The sequence below is a fragment of the Hyposmocoma kahamanoa genome, unplaced genomic scaffold (genome assembly GCF_003589595.1).
Source record: "Hyposmocoma kahamanoa isolate Upper Pololo Valley unplaced genomic scaffold, ASM358959v1 87, whole genome shotgun sequence".
Classification (NCBI taxonomy): Eukaryota; Metazoa; Arthropoda; class Insecta; order Lepidoptera; family Cosmopterigidae; genus Hyposmocoma; species Hyposmocoma kahamanoa.
Genome location: NW_020654422.1, coordinates 22,290,467 through 22,311,329, shown reverse-complemented (window position 1 = coordinate 22,311,329; position 20,863 = coordinate 22,290,467). Strand labels below are relative to the sequence as shown.

Sequence of the window (20,863 nt, the reverse complement as noted above, 5' to 3'; positions counted from 1 at the left end):
ATATTTTTTATTAATTCACTAACTAGAACAATATTGAAGATTTATTTTAAAAATACATTAAAAGCACTTTAAATGTTCTATTTTGGACAGGTACTTATAAATAAGATAACCAAGGTATTTCAAATTGCGTGTCCAAATTTATTTTATTTTATTTATTTTATTTTATTTTATTTTATTTGGGGAGCTTACAGCTACTTTTACAAATTATATTACCTAATTAATAATTAAATATATTCACTACGTAATGTTTATCGACAATTACAAATTGAAAATTCGAGAACTTTTGACTACTAGGTCACAAAGTTATGGCGTCTCATTATATTGATATAATAAACTTGTGTTATATATTACTCTGCACTAAATACATGAAGAAAACAATAACTGAATGAGTCTCTTTTTTCATCTTCGTTTCATTTTTCGGAAAACGAAAGATACTCCTCTCTATATCCCGTTTAGATGATGATAAACAGCCGAACCAGCACAATTCACGATCATTATAAATAGTAAGGTGCAAAATGATACGATATATTAATGCACAAGTTTCGTAATGAATAAATGATAACTATATTCAAATATCAAAGCCGTCTTAGCGCGAAAACGGCTTGACGACTGCATTGTTGTCGTTTAGTCAATGTGACCGTCAATGTGCGGGGCGTGGTGCGTTATTTAAATCTAGGGAGGGGCGCAGGGTCCATGTTCGTTACTTTTTTGTTCTCTGCTCAGGTTTTACCATATTGTAACGTTTCTTAAAACGATAACAAGGTGATAATAAGCTACAGGTCTCTTAATACGGTATCATTAATTTTTATTTTCCTGATGTTTCGAAACGGCTACATGCTCCCTGGTCACGAGTTGACCCCACAAGTCCGAAAGAAGTCGAGATGAAGGTAGTCATCAACAGCGAAAGAAGGTAGACAGATATGTCCGTTCTTAAAGCTGTCATCTGCTGCTGGCCAGTCAATCCGTGAGTCAATGGAGCATGTAATCGTTCCGAAATATTGGGACAATAAAAAGAAATCAAACCGTTGTAAGAAACTCGTAATTATGATAACCATTTGGTGAGTGATGTTCGAATGTGGTGGCATATACTTATAACTTTAATTTCCAATTAATGTTTAGGAAGAACATCTCTCGCAGGTTGTGAAGGAAAGCAGTGACGAAACCTCCATATCCAATGACAGTCTTTGGAAAACCTGTGTAGTGTCCTACCCGCGTTGGGCCAATGTGGCGGAATATGGTCTAGACCAGAAGGAGCGAGCTGGTTCTCAGGAAAGACTTAGACGCGACGTGTACTGGGTTGACGACGAACGTTTCTGGCGACATTACTTCACTGACACTATAATTTCTTACATCAGTAAGAAGTACTTTAAGACTACAATACATATCGATACTTCGGAACGAAAGGGCGTAAGTACCAAACTGAAAAATGTACAAGATGCGTGAAAAACAACCAATTTATTTATTTATTTCAAATGCAAGTCATAACAATACACATTCCATTATAAACGTTTTAGTTGATTTCTTGATATCCTTTTCATTTTTATATCTGTGTTTATGTGAAATAAGCTTTTGGTGAATAACTAAATTTTGAGTAGACAGACGAAGATAGAAACATGAAAATTTAACCCAACTCCATAAATAACTAATTTTTGGGAAAATTTCCTTTTACAACCTTTCTTCTCCGAGGTATCGATATGTGTTAAATAATATGAGTAATGTTGAGAAATTCGAAAGTAAACAACTCTTGAAGATACTAGAGCGTCACTCGACACCGACACATTGTCATGGGTAAATCTTTTTGAGTCGCTGAGCATTGAGGCTGCGCAGTCGGCCGCTCTCGAACTATCTATCCCCGATCTGACCAGACGGTTGCTAAAAAATTATTTAAATGAAATTAGGAATAAGTGGACATTATTTGGTAGATTAAAGGTTTTGATCGAATTTTGGACACAAACCACTAAGCGCCTACCGCTTTTCTATGAGCAATGTTTTATCTCCTATACATTGCAATCGCTCACTTGTTTCCCCCGCTCTCTTCTTGCCCGGTTCTTTTGACGTGTCACTTGTGCTTGCGATGTATGTTACACATTTATTTCTAATTAAATCTATTAAATAGTAAAGTATATTTATTTTATCAGGCTTAATGAGGATGTGAATGAGAATTGAAAATAAAATATTTAGCTCTCGAAACTGAAGTGACGATGGCTAAGGTTTATGAGGAGTGATTTGAAACACAGTGACTTTGTTTCGATCATAATGTAAAAATAAACAAGAATGTACCGGAGACCTTGTAAGACTCAAATGAGAGCGTGTCGCGGGTGTTCTCAGAATAACTCCGAATGTTTGTAAAATTAATTGCCGAAACCGTCAGTTGGTTCGTTGTGCGCTCAGCAGACAGAGAGACAGCTCAAATGTTTAGAGAGACTCACAAATCACTTAGATATTTCTAATGAAAATTATGTAAACGTTACGTTTCACGTCTCCCACGAATTCACGATTTGCTATAATGTTTATTGTTCTTAAAAATTTTATAATCTCAGTACAGAGTACTAAAAAAACCGACCTCAAAAGTACGTGGAATTACATCTGTTTGCCAAGTTTTATTGAAATCGGTATCCGGAAAGTGCGCAAACCCGGATTCATCCCCTAGTTCGCCACTATACGGAACTTGACACAGGATATAATAAAAATCGGTTCTCCCTACTCAAAGTGTATTAAGAGAGAAAAACGCCTTGAATTGGAGAATAGCAAAATCAACCACTAAAATAATTGCTCCTTATAATAAAATTTAGGCGCTATTTATAAAAATGAATCTTCATGCGTGAACAGCCACCCTTAGAGGTGGATGATTTTCATCAAAATTAAATGTGACTACTATGGAGGTACCCTCTTTCCGACAAAAAAGAATCTTCAAAATCTGTTCACAAATGGCGGAGTTATCGCGTAACATACAGTCGAATTGAGAATCTCCTCTTTTTTGAAGGCGGTTAAAAAGTTTAATTAATAGAATTTTTTTTTGTAAAGGAATAGTAGTAAAGATATATTAATCGGATAATTGCGAACGACAACGGTCGGTGGTGGGTGAGAGGGTTTCGCTCCGTGGTCAATGTTGCTGGAGCCCTTGTATCCATTTAATTTTGCTTCTCGCGAGACATACTATCTATCTGTACTGTTTAACTAAAGGTGCAAGTTTGCCTAGATCATAATAAACTGTCTTTTTTCAAGGCATTCTATGTGTGCAAGTGAGGTATCAAACACCATAAAATGAGCTCTTTAAGGGAAGTAGAGACAGTAATAACCGAACTCAAAATCGACCTTGAGGTTTATACACATTTACAAACGCGTATTTGGCAAAGTTTACTAGAGATGAAGTTCCAGTGCGTAGACGGGCCTTTAAACAAATATAATATCCGAGAGGAGCATCAACGAGCTGGATCGAACAGCTGACGGGTGTCGAGGAGTACCTACTGGGGGGGTGTGACGAAATCTGTGATCAGAGAATTGTTTAAACTCCGACCGTGTGCGTTGGACAACTGCCAGGGTGGGCAGCATTGTAATATCGCCGTTGTACAGTTTTATTGGATGATTAAATATTTCAGCAGGTTTCCTTTCTCTCGTAGACATTATATTGCAAATTGCTCACACTCCCAAACTTGACCAGTAGAGCCTTCTAAACATACAAGTACGAATATTTTCATGTAGGTACTAGTAACACAAATAACTAGCTAGTGCCCTCGACTTCGTCTGCATCGAACTTCGAATAACTTATTACTAAAAATAAGATTTATTTTTGTGATAAAAAGTAGCCTCTGTTCTTCTCCTAGATCCCATTTATCTCTATACCAAAATTCGTCAAAATTGGTTCAGTGGTTTAGGCGTGAAACATGGCAGCCAGAGTTACTCTCGCATTTACAATAGTTCGATTGACCTCCGCTCGTAGGTAATTCCTGTAGATATGTCCTTTTAAAAAAAACGCGTCAGCTGTGAGCAAGTCATCAATGTCATGAGTAAGTACGTAGTTCTTATGAGCGTCGAACGTACTTACGTATGTCGCGTTGGCATTTGATTCATTGATTGTTCGTTAGTCGCAATAACACGCGACAGATGTTTGGTCGCTGTTGCACTGACGAGATAAAAAACATTGTAAAATATATCCATTTGCAACGTTCTTGTTTATTGTTGGAAGGGACTCTACATTCCGAGACTTTATTTCAATAGACCTCCAATAGGACGACTGCGATCATGAACCATAAATGTACGTAATTACGAATGATATATTTATCATGAATGTACGTAATTACAAAGATGTCGAGAAAATTCTCCTGAAGAGATACTCACGAGGGCATTTTTGTCATAGTCGTTATATTGCGGTAATACAGGATCGCCAATTTGAATTGAGAAAGAATCATGGCACATTAGTCATCGGAACATCCCTTGAAAATTAAGTATTGCTCGAAAATTAAATGAATAAAAAAAATTTACTCTTCATCAGTCTACTCTGATTTAAATAGTTGTAGATTTGATATTTATTCATAAGAATAAATCATAATACATAGACACACATTCAAAACTAACACCAAACAGGATTTACGAGAATTGATTTAAAAAATTGTACAAATAAACAGGTCTCACGAGCAATCAGGATTTCCAAATCGCCAAACGTTTAAGTACTATACTGCTTTACAGCAAAAGTGTACACAATGTCACTTTATAATATTTTACAACATGTTTTCTTACTCTGATAAATAAAATGATAAAGCACTAATCAAAATTAAACAGTAATACCGTTATAGACGTAGCAAGGATTCTCGTGACGAAGTAATTTTTGGGCCCTGATTTTAAAAGGTAAAAAAAAGTTCTTATCATGAGAGTGTTTTATGTTCACCTACAGTGCCGCAGGGCAGGCCGACGGATCATCTCCACAGATTAATTAATACTTTAAAAAAATATCACTAGGAAAATATGCCGAATAAACACGAATCGCCCAGCAACCTACGCACAGTTACGACCACAAAAAGTCAGGTATCATGTGCGTATTTTGTTTAATGACTAATGTTATACGTATTTTATTTACAACTCCAAGGTTTTTGCGCGTTCAGATCATAATACTACACAATTAACCTAAGAGTCTCGACTTACATATCAAGTAAAACAAAATTGAAGCTTTGAACCGCTAAATTGCATTTGAACAAGCACAGAAAGCGCAAAACTCTAATAACGTTGCCAGCCTATCTATGTATGTACCTACATGACTCTGGATGTGTAGTAACGTAATAGAGGTAGCACTTTTACGTAATGTTAACTTTCATTGTAGTTAATGAGCGCAACCATCAAAAGAAAATATTCTCGGTAAACGAGTATTTTTGCTGCAAATTTTGTCCTTCTCACTGCATCTTTAGATTTGGTAATAACTACAACCATTTACATTACGTTTACTTGTCTAAACGGTTAGTCACTAAAAAGCAGGGTTTGAAATTATCAAGACATATATTTTCTTGGATAAATATCGTAATAACTACTTGATACATGTATATATCCAATAATTATCCATGCCGATTCAGTTTTTTCTATTATTTTTTTACTAAAAATGACAAACAGCGAGAAAACTAAATAAACATGAAGAAAAATCTTTGGGAGAATTTGGTTCGTATGTTATTTTGAAATTGACACTTAACACGTGACACGACAATGCTAGCGCCAGCATTTTTAACCGATTTAAAAAAAAGGAGGAGGTTCTCAATTCGACTTTACGTATGTTTTTTTTTGTATGTACGTTACGCGATAACTCCGGTATTTGTACCGATCCGTTATCCGATTTTCATGATTCTTTTTTGTTGGAAAGAGGGTACTTCCATAGCGGTCCTATATAATTTTGAAGAAAATCATCCACCTCTAAGGGTGGCTGTTTACGCATGAAGATTCATTTTTATAAATAGCGCCTAAATTATAATATAAGGAGCAATTATTTTAATGATTGATTTTGCTATTCTCCAATTCAAGGCGGTTTTCTCTCTCAATATACTTTGAGTAGTGAGAACCGATTTTTATTATCTCCTGTGTCAAGTCCCGCATAGTGGGAACTAGGGGATGAATCCGGGTTTGCGCACTTTCCGGTAACCGATTTCATAAAACTTGGTAATTATATGTAATTCCACGTCCTTTTGAGGTCGGTTTTTTTAGTGCTCTGTACTGAGATTATGTTGTTTCAATTAATTTTATAAATGTCTAGATGATATTATCAATAATAATTACCACTCAATCAACCGTGACCATGAGACCTGTAAAGGGCCCGAAATGTCGGTTTGTTTGAAAAAACAAATATACGCGATTTAAATCCGGAAAAATAGTTTCATTTCCTATGTGTAACAATCGCGAAAACCTAAGAACTCAATAACAATTACCACTTTTAAAAACTCGTTGAAACTGCAAAGGCACAATTTTGCTTTAAGAATACGACTGTTTTGTTTGGCTTCGTGTATGGAGCAAATTCTGTTATCCGCTACTATACACATATCCATATCCGCTACTATACATACCTACTTAGTACGGGTAACAGGGAATAAAACACAGCGATTCTTATTATTCTGCATACTGTCATCGCTGATGCTCCAGAGACATTAGCGTGCTGAAAAAAGTATAGGTAGTCTATAGGAATTTGCATTAAGTTGGAACATTTTAAACCCTTTAGATGAAGTGGCACCCCGCAAGGCCAACGGCGAACTGCGCGGCAGCAACGCCCTTGACGGCGTACGTATTTAACTGTTATTTATGTCAATTAATAATTCTGCATAGTAGAAGACTTGCTTTCTAGAAACGGCGATGACGCGACGGATCGCCAGCGACAGCAGCATGCAAAAACAACCAGATTGAGAACTTGATAAAACCAGTAGGTTTAGACGTTCAATATTAAAGGTAGAATTGTAAGATTTTAGTTCCTTGCCACGTTGCGGAATTCTAAAGAACTTTCGCTGGCAACTTGAACATTCTTTTTTCTGCGCGTCGACGACGAACCTAATGTATTTGGGCCAGTGTTCCGCTACGCAAACTGTATTTTTCTGCGGCATTCACGACCGCATTCACACTTGAACATTGATATCAAGATTCAATATTAGCGCAACGCCTTCAACGGCGTCATACCCTAAAGGCTATGAAAGTTATTTCAAAGCCTTAAGGACTTGATCAATTCAGATTGCGTCTTACACGGCCCCATTAGGTTGTTTATGGTTACATTTATGGCGAGTCATCAGGTATCCCCTAAATTTGTTTAAGTCGTTCGATAAACTGAAATAAAAGTTAATAATGTGCCAGACATCCACACCAATTAACTGGTCACGAACTAGGAAATAACCCGAACTATGAGTGAGGGCCACGCGAACGTAATTAATTCCTAGGCACTACCCAGAGCACCCAGCTAGAATTAATTTGGGAAAGCTCGTTTCCAAATTGTCCCTACCAGGAATCGAACCACCACACCTTGTGCCCACATGCCACAGTACTAGCCGCTGCGTCGCTTGTATCTTCGTAATGTATTAAGTGAATAAATGATACTGTAATGCACAGGTTTATAAAGTTCTAAGCGTTTGTATTGATGGCGTGTCGTAGTGCCTATTGCGGGACTTGTTCTTGAGTTTATAAAAGGACTCTTACCCTGAATTATCAAATTTGACAACATACTGTAATCTCAAAACTATATTCCTGGCCATATGTTTACAGCTAACATTTATCTGGTTAGTTTAAAACCTTGTCCAACAAACAAGGAAATAGCTAATTCAGTGAATTGCGAAGCGGTTGTCGTAGGGGAAGTTAATTTTTATAGTAAACCACATTTCATCATACGCCACTTCTTATCTAGATATGTCTGCATGTGATTCTAATAGAATTGTGTATAATACATTAAAATCACGATAACATACAATTACGTTATGAACCAGCAGTAATACAATCAACAGCAGTAGAACAAAAAGTAGCTTGTGAGTAAAGTCAAATGCTTAAATGTAAATATAAGTTCATAATAACCTGAAACTGTATTCTATTCTCTTATTGTTGTCTATTATTTAAAGCACAAGTAGGTTTTAAATGGTTTTATTATTAATATATGTGTATATACAGTTATTATTACCAGCTTAGGGAAAAACCTACATGCAAATAATATATTGAATAAGGAAAATAGAAACCCTACCATCGGGCTTTGCTTGCATTACTATCTTTCAAGTTAAAACTGCACATGGAATATAATTATATACCTTTCAATTATAATTCCACTACTCTCTTACACAACCTTGTCTCTGTAACCAGAACTGTGTTAGGGCAAGTGACATTATAATGTAGGCTATGTTACAATCCATTTTACAGTGAAAGAGCTATTTCCCCCATGAAACTGAGGGTAATCTATGACCGTTGTAGCATTGATAACAATCTAACAAGGTCACATTTGGGGAAGGTTGCTGGGGCAAGGTCGCAACTTGTTTGTAAGCAGCTATTTAAAGGGGTGGGTAAATTACTTGTGTCTTTATACACTTACAAAGCCATTTCCATTACATTAAATACAATTGAATATCGTAGTGAGATAAGTTTGGCCTATCTGTATATTCCGTGATCTGCAATAATGTCATATATATGTCTTATTATGTCCTATGATAATCTTGTTTTTATAGTAAACTCAGAAATGAAAGTAGTTTTACTGTCAGTTTATATGGCAGTTACTGTACAATATGAAATATAGATTTAATTTTTTTTTTTTCAACTAGTATATCATAAGCCAAAATCATAATAGGCAGGGTATGTTTATCTAAAGTTCAAGTAATACATGTTGAGTTTGTGCTATAAAAATAAATTAAAAAAACAAAACAAAAAATGATTATAATTTTAAATGCAATTGCATACTTTTCTTACTACTACTGTAATAAAGTAACAACTAGTAATGAGTTACCATTTCAGAAATACAGAACAATATTCAACATAACATTTTTGAGATTTTAGAGGGAGTGTGGGAGGGATTAGGGGAGTGACATTTCCTTGAAGTTTGTGTAAATATACACCACCAATTCTGATGTCTGGTGATAAGTTTATTTCCTTATTTAAACTATTTGAAAAATGAATAAATTACAGAAAAAGGAATTTCATACATTTAATGATATGGTCAACCTCAAAATACAGCAGAGAACAAAGGTGGAAAATACATGGCATGTTTTGGTTGATTTGATAACAAGTTGGCAAGGCCAAATGAAGGTTGGTCACACCTTGTTTGGTCACTGATGAGTTACTAATCAGTTTTAACTGCCTAATAATAGCATCGTGTTATTCTCAATCATTGAATGATTTGATGATATAACCCTTTATTAGCAAAAATGCTTAGCCACACTGTACTCTAAATATACTTGAAATGTGGAAAAAAATATTTTTAATATAGGAGTGTTGTAAAGTTTCAGTCAAATGTTGGTCACAAGAATAAATCTATGTATAGCTTTAAATATTTAGACTTGGTTTTTAAGTTTATAAATATTTCAACATTTAATGTGTAAATTAGATTTAAGTTATTTACTACTATTTTATAAGTGGTACAAGAGAAAGTGGTAATTATCTCTTGCATTAAAAATCAACAGGATCAAGTACATTTTAATGTCAACGTTGCTACATGCCGAGAATGACTGCAAGATATAACGATAAGAAGATCAAGTTATTGTAAATATTATTTTCATATAAATAATACAAGGTCTGTAGTGGACTATTGAAGTAAATAATATTTACAATGAATAAGTAACTAATATACAATAATTCCAGTCAGAAATAATTAGGGAAAATACAGTTCAAACTGGGCAGAGACATCAGAGGAAATTGTAAATTGCAAGGCTCGGTTACAGTTACAAGCAGCTCTACTTTTATTATTAAAGTTGATCATGCAGAGGCACGATCAGTGTCCGGAGTTGTGTACCAGAGCAGTGGTCAACGAGGGCAAGGTACTCACGGCGGTTCATCTTGAGCACCAGAGCGCGATAGAAGCGCGACAGTGGGTTCGTCAGGGCAGAGCCCCGGAAGAACCGCGTAGCGTCCCAGTACGCCATCTTCACACGTTTTTCCCCACAACCCACTAAACTTTCGCCCCTTCACCACCTCCCAGCCCTTCTAACGATTAATAAAACACTAAATTTGACACACATTATCACCGCGCGAGCACATTACGAGGATTCAAAGCGAGAAACAACATAGTACGGTTTGGTAAAAGTAAACATTTGTACAAGTTACATACACTTGAAGCTTATTTTTCATACTTATTCGAGTAATTAAATTAATGCATTTTGGCGTGTGTTATTTTTGAAGAGCTTAGGGCGATAAAAACGTTGTTGACAACCGCTACGCGATATCGATTCGTTTCGTTTCGTACAACGTCCACTCGCCCACACGGCACGCTGCCACTGCTAGTGATGCTGCGCATATATCGATATCTCAATTTTAAAATGGTAACAACTGCAATGCCAATGTTACAAAATACCTAATCATTCTAGACAAAAAAGATCATATATTTATTACAATATAAATGTAAATGTTGAGTGTGTGCGTTAATATAGTTGATGCGTGGAAAGACTTTCATGATGCTATTGATGTATTATGTGCCCTTTCCAAGGCTTTTGTGTGTTCTATAATTTTCCTCTGGTCAGGAAACCTAGTCATCACACGGCAACAACCACGCAATGCTATGGCGGGCCGTGACATCGATCTTCTTCAGTCGTATTTAAGTAGTAGGATACAGAAGGTCGATATCAATGATTCGAAATCATCAGGGTCTGCATTAGCATGGGCGTCCCTGAAATTTTATTATAGGTCTCGAATTGAAAATCAAATAATGTATGTGAAATCGTGAAAACACGAACGAAATTTATTTTTTGCGCAAGTGCATACGTATTACAAAAACAAATTAATTATTTTGGTTATTTTGGTTTATAACTCAACAAACTTACCAACAACAAAATCAAATTATTATCTTATTCAACATAAGTTTCACATACATTTTTTTAATGTAATTGGTTCGAGTAATTAATAGTTCTGTAATTCTAGACCAACTTATTCGAGTGATTGAATGTACAAAAGAATAGTGACTATCGATTTTAAAAAAAATGTTATGAACTGGCTGTTAGCAATGAAAGCAACAAGTTAAGTCGATAGCCAAAAGTCGAGTGTTGTACGTTACTACACCATAGCATTTGAGCGCCCCCATGCAACCTTTCATGATACTAATTTTGACATTGATGTAACGTAAAAATGTTACCATGATTAAAATAAAATAGTCATGTTGTTGCTAATAGAAAGTACGCAATTTAAACAATAAAAATAGCGGCAAAATTAAAACTTCTTCGTATTTTACGTACTGTGCAAAGTCATCTTTAAAGTTTGTTCGATTCGAAAATATTGTAACCTGTCTTTAAGTAGACTGTAAATAAATGAGAACAAGGAGAAAAAGTAATTAGAGTCATATTATACCAACCATTAAGGTTAATAAAGAAAGAAGCAAAATCTGAGTAAAATTCATGAGAAAGATATAAATAGCTCAAGGTGAAGTAGACATGGGAAAAAGCAGGTGTTACACGTACTTAGGCTCTATTATACGTGACTTTATTGTGATGGCAGTATGACTCACTAGATGCCTCATAAAAATGAAACTTTCAAGTTCGTCCATTTATGTTTTAGGGTTTAAAATAGGGTTTTGTAAGAATATAATGATAGATAGATTTGCTTTATGGCGCTAATAAGTAAGTATTATATTTAAAATAAAACAACATTTTTAGGCGACTTCAAAAAAGGAGGATGTTCTCAATTCGACTGAATGTTTTTTTTTGTATGTACGTTACGCGCTTAGAGGATGGAAAACAAATTACGCGATAACTCCGGTATTTGTGAACCGATTTTCACGATCGTTTTTTGTTGGCAAGAGGGTACCTCCATAGTGGTCCCATTTCATTTTGAAGAAAACCATCCACCTCTAAGGGTGGCTGATTGATGACGCATGAACATTCATTTTATAAATAGCGCCTAAATTTTACTTAAAGAGCAATTATTTTAATGGTTGATTTTGCTATTTTCCAATTGAAGGCGTTTTTCTCTCAATATACTTTGAGTAGTGAGAACCGATTTTTATTATCTCCTGTGGCAAGTCCCGTAAAGTGGCGAACTAGGGGATATTTCAATAAAACTTAGGAAATAGGCGTAATTCCACGTACTTTTGAGGTTGTTTTTGTTTAGTACTCTGTACTGAGATTATTTTAAATAAGAATTTATGGCCGGGTTGCAAGACTTTTAGGCCGTTTTAGGGCGTATATCGTTTGAGTACCGATTGATAGCTTAATTAGCAAAAATGCGACGTTCTTATTTTAAAACTCATTATAGTTCTGTGTATAGTACTATAATACTTTACATCAGGTACTTAATTATCAGCTTTTTTTTCCTTCGTTCCGTTTGGAACAGGCGAAGGTCAGTGACCATACTGCCTAGTCATTAGTTTCTCTTTTTCTTCAGTAGGTTTGTTTCGGCATTCAGCGCCTTGTGCTGATGGATGATCGAGTACCATAGACAATATAATTTTGGTTCAGAACTAAAAAGAGTATCTTTAAGTAATGGTCTAAGAAATTTTATATGACAGATTAAAGTACGGAGTAGAAAAAATCTTTTTATAGACACCAAGTTACACTTTTTATTCTTATAATTTTTTCTCTACGCCTGATAGTTTTTGAGGAAATTGGTTAGAAGCTCTTTCTTAGTTTTTCAAGTTGGAGTATGGGTCCGGATTCTTTTTTTGAGCTGCATATATGTATATAGCTTAACTTTTAGGTGGCGGTTCTCGATTTCAACAAAGTCGCTTCTGCTTTTTCATATATTAACCTAACCTGAACCCACAGGAGAGGATCGAACCTACTCGGAAACGCAAACAAATTCATTGTATAACAAAACTAATAAGCCGATCGAAATTTTTTTTAAGTGCCTCACAGTAAATAAAAAACATCCGCCAAATTTCTTGTTCATTATCAACCGCAGGCGAAAAATTATAAGAATAAAAAGTGTTTATTTAGGTATAAATATACTCGAAAGAAGCGTTAATATTGTCTTATAACAAAAAAAATTGAAAAATTTATAAATTAATCGAAAGTTTTGCTAAGTGCTGAGCTCCTAGTAAATAAAACTTTTTCCCGCCAATTTTCTCGAAAATTGTCGGCCGTAGACGAAAAATTTTATGAATAAAAATGTTTAGTCAGATCTATTCTACTTCCAACAAAAACAAATAATAACTTGTATTTTTTAAATTATTAAAGTTGTCTGGTCCGTTTCCACAGTGTCCCATTTGTTCAATCCAACCGAGAATGCTGCTAGAGTGCTCTAACAATATTATGTCATTGGTCCCACCTCTTGGCTAAAGACAGCCCTGGGTATATTTTTATAACTGCTAACGTAGACAATTAATTGGGTGTCGCCAATATAGTTAAAACCAACGAACTGTTTTTGTTGAACACAGATACTTTACTAACGTTGTCCAAAGTGTTTTACCTAATCTGAGGTGGAAACACGACACTTATTGATACTGAATCGCATTAAACCAGATAAGATAAGCTTTACGTCCCTGAAGGCTTTTGAGACAACACAATGGCGTTTCCTACACCGACAATAATGTATGATTTTATGAAGTATCAAGTTACAGATTATAGCTTTGCCAAAAATTAAGTGTGCAAGAAGAATTGACAATTTCAAAGGAGGTCCTTAGATGGGACCTGTAAATGAAATGTAGGGTCCGTTCGTTATGCCCTTGGTTTCTCTTGCATCTCTTTTGTTTGCATCCGATTCAAATAATTTGCATTAAACACTGTTGACAATAATTAAAATGTTTAATGCCGGGTTCACGAGTCTTACACTTGCGTTTTTCGCTCCGCGTATACGCAAAAATCTGTTACGTATGCGCAGATGGGACTGTACACGAGTCGCTCGCTTGCGCCGGCCGCTTGCATTGCGTTGGATTTTTTGCGTGTGTCAGTTTGATATCTAGCAAGCTTGATGTTTCCACGCAAGCAACAATGAACTTTTTTTTAGGAGGACAGCACCACTGGCCAATCACAGAGCTGAAGCTGGTTCGAGAGTGTCGACAACCCAAACGAAGGCAAGGCGCCGCGCATGCGTGCAAGTTTCTCCGCAATGCAAAGCGGAAAATTCGTGAACGCCTTTGCGCGGAAGGCAGATTTCTACGCCGTGTACGCAGCCAACGCAAGCCTGCGAATAACGCAAGTGAAAGACTCGACGATATAATACTAATTGTCCTAATTTTATTGAAAACACAGAAACAAAATATTCATGCCCAAGCTCAAATTAGTAAATATATGTGAGGCCCACTATAAGTTTCCGGAATGAATAAGAAAAAAATACAAAAAAATGGTCAGAAATGAATTTATTCTTTCTCAAAATATTCTCCGTTAGCTGTTAATGCACTTTTTCATACGAATGAACCAATTTTGAAAACATTTATGCCACGCCTCCGTGACAATCTCTGAAACATATTTTTCATACTCTTCGACAGCCTCTCCAGGTGATGAAAATCGTTGACTGCGTAACTGGTTCTTAATTTTTGGAATAAATAAAAGTAACAAGGCGCCAGGTCGGGACCGTACGCGGGATGGCTCATAAGGTCAACGTTGTTCACCTTCAACAATTCATTTGTCTGTCTGGCCTTGTGAGAACTGGCATTATCGTGGTGCAAGATGATACGGGGTTTACGGTTATTTTTACGGAGCTTGTCAAAAACTTCCGGCAAACAAATGGTCGTGTACCAATCACTATTCACGGTACAACGATTTTCCGTAGCCACGTATCCAGTTTTATTAAAAAAAGAAGCAATCATCCGCTTTGAGGCACTTTGCACGCGCGCCACTTTGGTTGGTTTCGGCTAGTCTCGAAAGACCCATACGCTCGATGGCTGCTTTGTTTTGGGATCATAACTATAAATCCATGTTTCGTCACGTGTTACAATGTCCCACACCAAATTGGACGCCCCTTCGTTGAATCTGGTAAGCATAGCATTGCACCAAGTGACGCGATCCATTTTTTGAGCCTCAATCAAATTGTGTGGGATCCACCGAGAACACAGCTTTTTCACACCCATGTGTTTGTATAGTGTTGATTGTATTTAACTCATGCCTATGCCTAAAGATGTCTGTTTTGATCATACGGCGCACAGCATCGATGTTTTTGTTGTTCACAGCAGTAGACGGACGACCATCACGAAATTCATCACTGAGATTCACACGACCGCGTTTCAATTCTGTAAACCAGCTATAAATAGTCGTCTTGCATGGTGCTTCATCACCAAAAGCAGTTTGAAGCCGACCTAAGCTCCGCTGAGCTGTTAAATTACACTTAAATTCGTAGAAAATCACACTACGAAAATTTCCACGAGTTAAATCCTTGGTGATGTAGACAACCAATTTCTAAACTGACGCCACAATGTAAAAACAATTGACAGTCAGATGAGACAAACTGTATTCTACAGCCGAAGAGTTCCATTTTCAATGTTGTAATTACTTTTTAAATATTGTTTACGTAAGTGGCGAGTTCCGGAAACATAGTGCGCCCTATGTATTATGTATTATTATTTTAAATTTTTTTTTACATATTTTCCTTTTGTATTCCAATGTACTACGCTAACTTGCTCACACTTGTTCGTAAACAGTGTCATAATATATTGGCAAAGTCGACCGTAATACTCGTATCCTAAATTACGCCAACGGGCTTTTTTGATTACATTGCCGCCTTATGGCTACGTACGTACTTGATGATTTATTTTTTAATTTAATTACAATATACTTCTCAACGTCAAGATAAAGCAAAAAGGTTTTATGGTCAAAAAATCTGAATGTATATGTATTTCGCATAATTTTGAAATGATTTATTTTATATTTAATATAAAATAAATATAAATGGTTGCATACTGTTGGGTAATTTTCCTGAAAAATTCCCAACAAATAGGAAAAATTGGAAAGATTGGAAAAATTTGAAATATTTCAAAAATTTGAAAAAATCGAAATTATATTTTGGATGGCTCATATTATATTCTACGCTTAGAAATATCTTTTGAAGTTTTATATAGCGTGAATTATAAAATAAACATATATCTAAAAGCCAAACATATCAAGAAAATCACGATTTGTAATGATTTCACAACAGCGAAAAAACCTCCAACAACCACATCACCACCACTTGTTGTTCCATCATTGGTTCCACCATTTTAGTTCAATAACTTTAATTTTGGACAGGTGTCAACGTGGAATGTGGAAAAATAAAGGAAAAATATTGGAAAAATATTTCGTTTTCTGCAGTGCTTTGGTATTCTGTTGTTTATTCGTTTTTTTTTGTATTTTCGTCGCGAAAATGAGTTCTAGTAGAAAACCAGTAACGAAAATACAGTAATGGATTACACATTCAACCACGTTATCAGATGTTCAGCAGACTACTTACTTATACTTTCTCTTAGCAGTTGTCCTAACATGTCTTCTCTGTCTTTTCATCACCATCCACAGGTCCACTTCACTCACTGCTGGGTACAGGCCTCCCGTTATTTGTGTCATCCACTACGATCTTGCGTTAATCTCACCCATCTACCGCCCGCAATTTTGTCCACTCATCTCGCTACAGGAGGTCTCACGTACAAATATTACTTTTATTATTAATTAATATTTTTTTACTTTTTTATTATACATCTTTTTTCTTTCTTTCTCTTTAGACTTTTATTATTTCCCCGCAATGTTTGAGAAAAGCATTATATAAGTCTCGGCGGGAAAGGGGATTTCTTGACTCGTATTAATAATGTAACGTAAATCATACTCCTCCAACAATCCCTTACTTCCCGGCCTCTGCAATAATGTACTTACTATTCACTAATTACGACATTGTTAAACGTGATCAATACCTACACAAATTTCTGATTCGATGCGAAAACACATTGTTTTAATTTTAATTACTATACTACAGTAAATGAATACTATGTACATAATATTTTACATTCCTAAGTGTATTATGTGTTTGAAGTTTATGTTCTGGCTATTCCTATCTTTGGTTTAAAAAAAATAGAGAATCGTCCTGCTTATGCAGTTTGTTTGTTTGTTGGGGTTGTAAAATGAATCTTTTAAATTACAAGCTACATATTTGTGTATTAAATAAATATATCAAAAATATTACTTATGACACGTGTTATTATTGAAATAGAAATAATAATAAAATTAATTATAACGTTAACGTATTTCTTAAATATTGCTGACGTACACTTACAGATAATAGTTTATTATAAATGTTATTTTAGATTATTGCTACTTACTCGGAAGACAATAAAATTAAAACTTTAGCCTTATTAGCCGAGACCGAAACAATAAATATCAAGAGATTGAGGGGCTTGGCCGTTCTCGCCCTGGATCACTCGCCGAGTTAAAAGGAACATGCACATCAAAGTCACGGTGAAGACAGTTCGAGCTCTCAGGGACGCCATCTTGATTTCTTATTGGGGTACCGCAGTTTGTTCAATCGATGAATGTGTGCTTCAATCTACTAGTACTGTATGCGGTAACACCAACAAGTAGCTCTATATATACCTGAGCAAACGATGAGAAACGCAACAAAGATGTGTCGAATCAGAAGTTCGTAAATTATAATTATTTGTTGTTTTATAAATTCTTTCCGTTAAGGAAAAGGCATGGGACATAACGTGTAAGGAAGTCACGAGAAAACTTTTCAGTTGTGGATTAAAAGTGTGTAGATTAAACTCAGAGTATTCAATCTGGGTACCAAAACAAAGTCTTTAATAATAATAACGCAACACTCATCTTAGCCCTGCACTAGGGAAACCCTGTGTCGCGGGTGCCATTGACATACGCAAAGGCAGAAAACCACAAATTACCTAAAAACTCACGAGAGAAATACAAGTAGGCCATACAAATATTTCTCCCGGCCCGGGAATCTAACCTGTGACCTCTGCGTTGCAGACATGTTGCGGCATGGGAACCGTTCGGCCACGGAGGCAGTTGATTTTTGTCTTTGGATTTGGTTTTTGTCGTATTAAACATAAATTGAAGTTATATTAAAATAAATAGCTAGTAGTAAAGCTATTATAATAGAATTCGATGACTCTTCGAATAAACATGTATTAAGTACACGTTTATTAAATGCGTATTATACACGTTTATTCGGTGGGGTCGACGAACAGTTCTGACTTTTCTTTCTATAGCTTATGAAAAAATTTCAGTAACTAAAATATCAAACGTGGATGATACGTTTAATGGCAGTAGTGCATCAAAAGTCTTGTTTTCTGGTGAATGGAATGTGATAGTGTAATTACCAACGTATTGTACAAAATAAAAATCTATCTGCGTGAAACCGTTTGTATTTGGCTCGAAACACGTGCCCCTAAAGCGCGCCACTACGTTCGATCTTGGTGTATGGAGGTATCAAATCAGAATAGCATGAATAGTATTTCAGATGCGATCAAAATTCTTTTGGAGATTGTCTGTTTTTAGTTTGAAGATAATTCTGTTCTGTTCTGTTTTGTATGTGTTCTTGTTAACTTGTTACACGTGATATAAGTCATAAGTCAGGCACCTATACAGGGTGTAATCGATAGATAAGATAAGATAAGATAAGATAAGATAAGATAAGATAAGATAAATTTATTTCAATATATGACTTAATCTAATACAATTATAATGAAAACAATGTAATGAAGATAAAATATTAAAATAAACAGTAATAAACAAAACAAAAAAAAATCTAAATTATATAAAATAATCATGGTAAAATTAAACGTTTTAATCTTAGTGCCTAATAGTGCAATTGCGATGCCTAAACTAAGTACATGTGTACCTTTTTTTTTTTTTGTATTTTAGGCATAATAGTGCATTTTTCATAACAAAGCTTAAAAAAATAAAGATTTTATAAATTTAACAAATAAAAGATAAGTAGTTATAATAGTTACAATTTATAAAAGATAAGTAGTTAAACATTACTTATTATATAAATATAAATTATGAAATAACTTCCAACAAGTCCTCGGTATCATTGTAGGTTTTACTCTTAAGCCAAAGTTTGACGGTCTTTTTACATTCAGTTTTATTCATATGAAAATAATGCAAAGTAGAATTTATTTTAAAATAAAGGAATGTGCCAAGGAAGCAGAAGAATCTATGTGAGTGTGCTGTGCGGAGTTGTGTACGAGATGAAAAGGGATCGTGTCGTCTTTGCTTAGTTACAGTCATGTAATCATATGGAGTAATTGAGTGCTTTTTCAAAATTATTTGCAGGATAAACAGTTGCCGAACAGATAGAACATCGCACTCGTTTAGTAATTTGTGGGTTGGGTAATCGAAAGGACGAAAGTTGATCACTTTAAGAACAGCTCTCTGCGCTCTTTCCAGGTGTATGAGAGTGGTCTTATGTGCACCGCCCCAGGATGTAACGCAGTAAAGCAACAGTGATTGACAAAGGGCTAAATAAACTGATTTGAGAAGGGCGCTGCTGGCCGAGTATCTTAAATTTTTAAAAACATAAATCAATTTTCGAACTCTAGAAGTTAGCGCCACTATATGCTGTTTGAAATTTAGATGTTGGTCAATTATGACACCTAAATATTTAATATTGCTTGTGCTGTCCAGTTTTGAGCAAGTACAGAGGCATCCAAGAGATCGAGGGCCAACACAATTGTGAACTACTATTGAGTAAGCATTCTCAACAGGTTGTGAGGAAATATCAGGCACACGACTTGTTCGTCCCGTTACTTAATGTCATAAAAAAAATAAAAAAAAATAAAAAAAATAATATTGTAGGAGAAAGTGATGTATTTAGTTTTGGTAGTATTAAGTGTCAGGGCATTTGCTCTAAGCCAGTCGGTTACCGAGTTAAAACCAAATTGAGCTTGTGTAAAGATTTCATTCCAACTTGGGGCACTGAATAATAGGACTGTGTCATCAGCATAAGATATGATCTTGCCACCAGAGAGGGGGAGAGCGCATAGTTGATTAATATAGACAAGGAATAAGATAGTCCCTATGATGCTTCCTTGGGGAACACCATATTCAACCGGTAATTCAGCACTCGTTATTTTGTCAATAGTCACGCGCTGTTTTCTGTCAGAAAGATAGTCCTGTAAAAGTTTGAGCTGTATTCCTCTAATTCCAAGTGCTTCTAACTTGTTTAAAAGTATTGGTATGTTTACAGTGTCAAAAGCTTTTGCGAGGTCAAGGAATATAGCCAAACATTTATTCCTCAAGTCCAAATTTCTTACGATGTATTCCGTCAGCTCATCGACTGCGTCGTTTGTCGATAGTCCTTGTCTAAACCCAAATTGGGACGTCGAGAGAAGTTTCTTCGTTTCTAAATAGTTAAAAAACCTTTTGTAAATGATTTTTTCTAGTAGTTTAGAGAGAGATGGTAATATGGCAATTGGTCGGTAATTGTTAATATTGCTCTTATCACCGCTTTTGTAAATAGGTTTTATAAGGGCTGTTTTTAGTACTTTGGGAAACGTTCCTGTTGATAGACAGAGATTAAATATGTAAGTCAGGGGTGAAATCAAATGTAATCTATTTTGTTTAATGAAAGAACAAGGTATTTTGTCAATTCCTGTCGCACAGTCATTTCTTAAAGTCATAATAATATTTTGAATTTCGAGTTCGTCAGTGTTGTTTAAGACAAACGAGTGCAGTTGTGAGGCGCGTGACGAGGTCATGGTTGTAGTTGAAAGCGGAAGGTTTATTTCCGCTTTTTCAGCTAAAAGTTTTCCTACACTAGTAAAGAATTCATTTGCTGCGTTAACAGTTTGCACTGGATTGTCTGCATTTACAATTAATTGTTGAGC

At 35.4% G+C, this 20,863-nt stretch overlaps 1 protein-coding gene across 5 annotated transcripts in view; it reads right to left on the bottom strand.

The window, feature by feature from the left end:
• Positions 1–20,863, bottom strand: part of LOC113235042 (phospholipid-transporting ATPase IA) — a 135,734-nt gene that overhangs the window by 31,865 nt on the left and 83,006 nt on the right. The window contains exon 1 of one of the 5 annotated variants that reach the window (XM_026470580.1): positions 9,965–10,370. The exons of the other annotated variants lie outside the window; for them this stretch is intronic. Coding sequence (XP_026326365.1) covers positions 9,965–10,061 — 97 coding nt within the window. The 5' untranslated portion in view covers positions 10,062–10,370. Of the gene's footprint in view, positions 1–9,964; positions 10,371–20,863 lie in introns of those variants that run through there. 5 annotated transcript variants of the gene reach the window in all.